This window comes from Trachymyrmex cornetzi, unplaced genomic scaffold (genome assembly GCF_001594075.2).
Source record: "Trachymyrmex cornetzi isolate Tcor2-1 unplaced genomic scaffold, Tcor1.1 scaffold1325, whole genome shotgun sequence".
Taxonomy (NCBI): Eukaryota; Metazoa; Arthropoda; class Insecta; order Hymenoptera; family Formicidae; genus Trachymyrmex; species Trachymyrmex cornetzi.
The window spans coordinates 25,249-30,775 of NW_017295901.1; the positions used below are offsets into that span (position 1 = coordinate 25,249).

Sequence of the window (5,527 nt, forward strand, 5' to 3'; positions counted from 1 at the left end):
AGAAAAAAATGGATACCAACAATGTCCAGTAAAATTTGTGAAAAGCACTTCGACATCAGTGATTTCTATAATACAAAAAAGAAAAAGAGATTAAAGCCTGATGCAGTACCTAAGCATATTATAGCACCTGATAGAATAGAAGAAGCATTTGAACTAGATATATCTATAATATTGATATTACTTTCCATAATTGAAGTATAAGCTGGCACAAATTCTTTCACAATAAGTACTGGCAAATATTTCAACAATATATATGTATTATGTATACCGTACTAGAAAAATTGTTTTTAATTTAATATATTTTTTATATAGATTTAAATGCGTGCAATATAGTATCTATTCCTACTAAACCTGACGACAGTGATATTATAGCACCTGATAGAATAGAAGAAGCATTTGAACTAGGTATATCTATACTATTGATATTACTTTCTAGAATAAAATAAAAAAGAGCATTAATAATTATTTAGAAAATTGTATCATATATTTATTTAGATCCAAATAAGTCTATGTATAAATTTATTTTCTGCCAATAATAATGTAGCATTATAGATAACAAACCACAAGAAGAATCTCATTTAGGTAAAATGTTATAAAATATGTTTTTATCTTTTAAATATATTAAAATAGTTTGAAAATTAATAATTTTGTAATTATGTGTTGATTTACACAGGTTCAGGTCATATGTATTTTATTTCTTCTTCAGTTTTCTATTGTAGCATTTAACAGTTACGTTAAATTAGACTTACAGAGAAAGATAATATGATATTAAATGTGTACAACTTCTAAATTATAATTCATTGATTTTTAAATTATAACTTATTTCTTCTATATATCTTTATTTATAATTTTCATTCTTAATAACTTACAATTTTCATATTTCAGTTTCATTGTACAAATAAAAAACGACAAAACGTAAAATAACAGAAACGTTAGATCAACCAAATGAAAAATATATAAAATTAAAAGAAGAAAATGTTCAATTAAAAGCATTGATTGCTTCCTTAAAAGAAAAATATGAAACGAAACTGAAAAATCAAACATTATCTTATCGACATTTAATGACAAAGAAACAGAATAGTTCGAAAAGAAAATTAAATATTATAAAGAAAAAATTAATTAGTGAAAGAAAAAAAGTTAAAACACTTAATAAGAAAACAAAACGTAAAGAAATAAAAATAAGTAAGTTAGTAAAAAAAATAAAAAATAAAACGGTAATTAAAAAATCGCCTGGTAGCAGTTTAATATATTCACTAATATATATGATAATGAAACGATAAACAATAAAAAAAAAAACCAGGAGGACGACGATACACAGAAGAAATTAAGAGGTTTGCTCTTACTTTACACTATCATTCTCCAAGGGCATATGGTATTGTAGGTCAGCATGTACTTCCTTATTTATAATATTATTTCTTATCTTAAATACTTATCAAAGTATTTTAAGTATATATATCGCGACGCGAATACCGATAAGCGGATTGTCATAATTAAATAAATTCCACTGTAAATTGTGAAAATTTAAGTTATATATTTTCTAAACTACAAAAAGGCTGTAAGTGTCAGTTTCTTCCAAGTCCTTTGTGGATCCACGAACCGTGCCGTGCGATACCGGCACAACAGAAAAAAAAATTAAGACCAAATATGTTTATTAATAAAAACCTTTGAACAAATTAAAAATTAAAGGATAAAAGACAATTTTTACAATTGTATAAAAACATGGACAAATATCAGTGAAAATAAGACTATGGAAATAAGTATTTATTCAATACTGTTAATTAGGTTAACCTGTCAAAATACGCGTGCACGTGCTAATGTATGCGCATGTGTCGCACGGGTCACGCGGTGCGGTTCTCGACGCATGCGTATAATGCACAATCGAAATTGGGGTCCACTTTTTCAAACGAGTTAGCAGTCTAGTAGTATATATAGAAGTCTGTGGGCAGATTCAATTGTTGTGGAGCGGATCCGTGAGCGCTCGCTGCTATTGGTGTATTCTTTCAGATCATCCAATCAACATTCGGACGATACGAAGCAAAATCCATCGGAATCCTGTTTTCTGATTGATTGCAGAACATCGGACGATGCACATCGGATGCAGTGTGAATCCAGCAACAGACTAGTAAAAGGATCCGTTCAAAGTGAACGAAATATCTCTGAACAGTACATTTCTAGTGTCTTTCATTTTTCCGTGGCGTTTCGAATCTTTCGGTCAGTAAAAGGATCTGTTCAAACTCATTCAAAGTGAACGGAATGTTCATGAATGACACATCTCTACACGGCTGCTATACTCGGTGTGACCGTTCCTGACATCTTTCTGAGTATCGCCCTACTTTACACTTGTATGTATGTATGTTTTCGATCGGCAGGAATTCATTTTCCTATGTCCCATTGAGCGGAACTTGCGGATGCGCAATCAATGCAAGCCAACGACGAACGCTATTCTGGTAGATCTAATAAAAGTGATCTACGGGAAGATTCTTGCGATTGGTCAGAGCTAATTGCGCATTCCGCAAATTCCGCTCAATGGGACATAGGACAATATATTTCAGCGGAACGAAATCGGCGGAATGAAGTCACGACCAATCACGAACATTCCACCAACTCCGCCAATTTCGCACGATGGGATCGTGTCATAACGGCCATAACTTAATCCTATCTGATATCTGATTCTTCGTAATCTACTTTTTTAAAGTTTGTTAGGAAATAAAATACTCGTGCAATTATTTAGAAGGGATTATTATTTACCGAGGATTCAATATAATTTTCAGATGGCTGAATTAACGGAAGTTGAGAGTAGTAAAATTTTCGGAGGCTGGCAGAAAGTATATACACACAACAGGTAAATATATAAAAACTAACCTTGTTAAGTAAAAACATATCCAGATAGCAAAGCGTGTCTCAGCAAAATCGCACAAATCTGTGATTGTTTATGACGCTGGTAACTTGCTGTAAATTTGTCTTCAACAATTTCAAGTATACCGATATTGTAGCAACATGCAGATAACATTGTATATATATATATATATATATATATATATAATTAACAGCAAGATGCTGCATCAATGTTATCTTGTGTTGTCAGCAATATGACAGCATGATGCTGCATATTATTATGGCAACATGATGGCAATAGTACTAATTTTTATGACTATTTTAAAGTGATTGGCCAATTGTTGGCAATTTGCTACTTAATATTATCATATCGTGAAGGCATCAAGTTGCCAACAAATAAGAGGTGCGTTCCGTATCGCGCATGATGTGCATGATGCATCCATTGTCCTTGTTTAACATTTGGTGAGCAACAAGGATAAACGATGCATTATGCGCATCATGCGAGAAACGGAACGCACCCAAGGACTCAATTGCTGCAATTCTGGTAGCAACACATACTTAACAATACACACTTAGCGAGCAACATGCCAGCAACAAGACAGAAACGTTGCTATCTGGAATATTATTTATATTTATACACAAAAAATCAGTAATCTCCAAGAATTTGTTCTTGAATTTGGTAATTATTTAGAATACTCTTCCCCACTTAAAATCTTAATAAAAGTATACTCATTCGACATGTTTCCACTCAAAATGAAAGAATCTGGCAGAAAAACGCTGCGGTCGGGTTCATGAATCGATTTATTAAATGTTTGAGACTTCAGAGTTTAAAATATCCTGATTTGATACAGCGCTATGTATATGTTTTGCGTTAATTACACAAATTTTTGCTTCATAAACACAAAAATTCACTGCTTTAAAAACACAAAAATTCACTGCTTTACAAACACAAATTCACTGCTTTGAAAACACTAATTCATTGCTAATGCAAAGAATTTGTGTACTTAAAGCAGTGAATTTGTGTTTTTAAAGCAGTGAATTTGTGATTTTAAAGCAGTGAATTTTTGTCTAATTAAAGCAGAACGTATACATAGCGCTGCATTGAATCGGGATAACAGATATCTTAACCTCGTCTCGAATTTTAAAGGCCCTGGCACAAAAGCTTAAGGGTCATTCCACACAAACTTGCATAGCCACATATGCATAAAGAAAATCATCCAATCGTAGTTTACGCTTGGCTTTATGACAGAAATGTGATTAGATAATTTTCTTTATGCATATGGTTATGTGGCTCTGCAAGTTTGTCTGGAATGGCCCTAAATGTATATCTACACAAACTTGCATAGCCGCATAAACATATGCATAAAGAAAATTATCCAATCACATTTTATGTAACAAGATATATCCACACAAACTTGCATAGCCGCATAAACGTATGTATAAAGAAAATTATCCAATCACATTTTATGTACGACTTTAAAAGAGAACTGCAATTGGATAATTTTCTTTATGTATATGTTTATGCGGCTATGCAAGTTTGTGTAGATATATCCTAAGTCGTAAAGCGGGGAGCACAGACTCTTGCATAACGCATAACACATGAGGCATAAGAAATTGAACCAACCAGAGACATAGTGCATAAGCGACCAATCAGAGTCCCTTATTTCCATCCCCACTTCTCGTTCTGTAGATCTTGCATAGCGCATAAAGCATAAGACACAAAACGTTGAAAAATCCGTAAAGACGAACTTTTTATGCTATGCAGACATGTTAAGTAGCAGGAATACGAAGAATGCTCTCATAGCCTGTTCTAACCTCGAAATGTGTGATAGATAAGTACGTTTAGACATCCCAGATAGGAATATGACGTATTTATCATTATTTACAAAATTATATAATATGATATTGTATAATTATATAATATTGTCTTATTTCCAATTGAGACATTCCAAATAGTACAAACTTATGTACAAGCTTGTGCGTTGCTACACGTTACGCTATGCGTTATGCCTGAAGACCCGTCTACAATACACGGAGTAAGAAGTAAGAGTAAGAAATTGACCAATCACAGTCGAATGTGAGAAGAATACTCGACTGTGATTGGTCAATTTCTTACTCTTACTTCTTACTCCGTGTATTGTAGACGGGCCTTTATGCATTACACAAAAGTCTGTGTCGCGGCCTTTAAGCAGTAAGCGAATCGACCAATCACAATAGAGACCGTAAGACCACACGTAAGCAATAGCGAATCCAACATGTTGATTTCGTTAAGGCCTTGGCACATAGAAAAACTTAAGACGTAAGACTTACGCAGTAACGAAATCAACATGTTGGATTCGCTATTGCTTACGTATGGTCTTACGGTTTCTATTGTGATTGGTCAATTCGCTTACTGCCTAAGTCTTATGCCTTGAGTTTTTTTATGTGCCATGGCCTTTACTGCTTAAAGCCTATCGCACATGAAATGCATAGAGCATAAACATAACATAAGACCGCTCGACCAATGAGCATCTTATGTAAATCAATATGACGACATTATGCTAGATGTTCATTGGTCCAGCAGTCTTAAGCCGTAATCACACTACAGGTTGTCGGTTACGGTTGCTGGTTGTCGGTTCTATTTTAGCCAATCATGATACAGCGAATGCAGGTTAGCTGCAACATGATTGGTGAAAATAGAACCGATAACCAG

The 5,527-nt window shown here is 33.4% G+C and overlaps 1 protein-coding gene and 1 long non-coding RNA gene across 3 annotated transcripts in view; both read left to right on the forward strand.

The window, feature by feature from the left end:
* Positions 1-7: 7 nt before the first annotated feature.
* LOC108770759 (uncharacterized) lies at positions 8-943 on the forward strand. The gene is made up of 3 exons (XR_001940613.1): positions 8-226; positions 313-405; positions 886-943. It is a non-coding gene; the product is annotated as an uncharacterized LOC108770759 (long non-coding RNA).
* Positions 944-2,324: 1,381 nt separating this feature from the next.
* Positions 2,325-5,527, forward strand: part of LOC108770758 (S-formylglutathione hydrolase) — a 13,948-nt gene continuing 10,745 nt past the window's right edge. Inside the window, exons 1-2 of one of the 2 annotated variants that reach the window (XM_018522466.1) lie at positions 2,325-2,346; positions 2,772-2,842. In XM_018522466.1, the coding sequence (XP_018377968.1) occupies positions 2,772-2,842 (71 nt within the window). In that variant the 5' untranslated portion in view covers positions 2,325-2,346. Of the gene's footprint in view, positions 2,347-2,627; positions 2,695-2,771; positions 2,843-5,527 lie in introns of those variants that run through there. The other variant, XM_018522465.1, reaches the window with a different exon arrangement.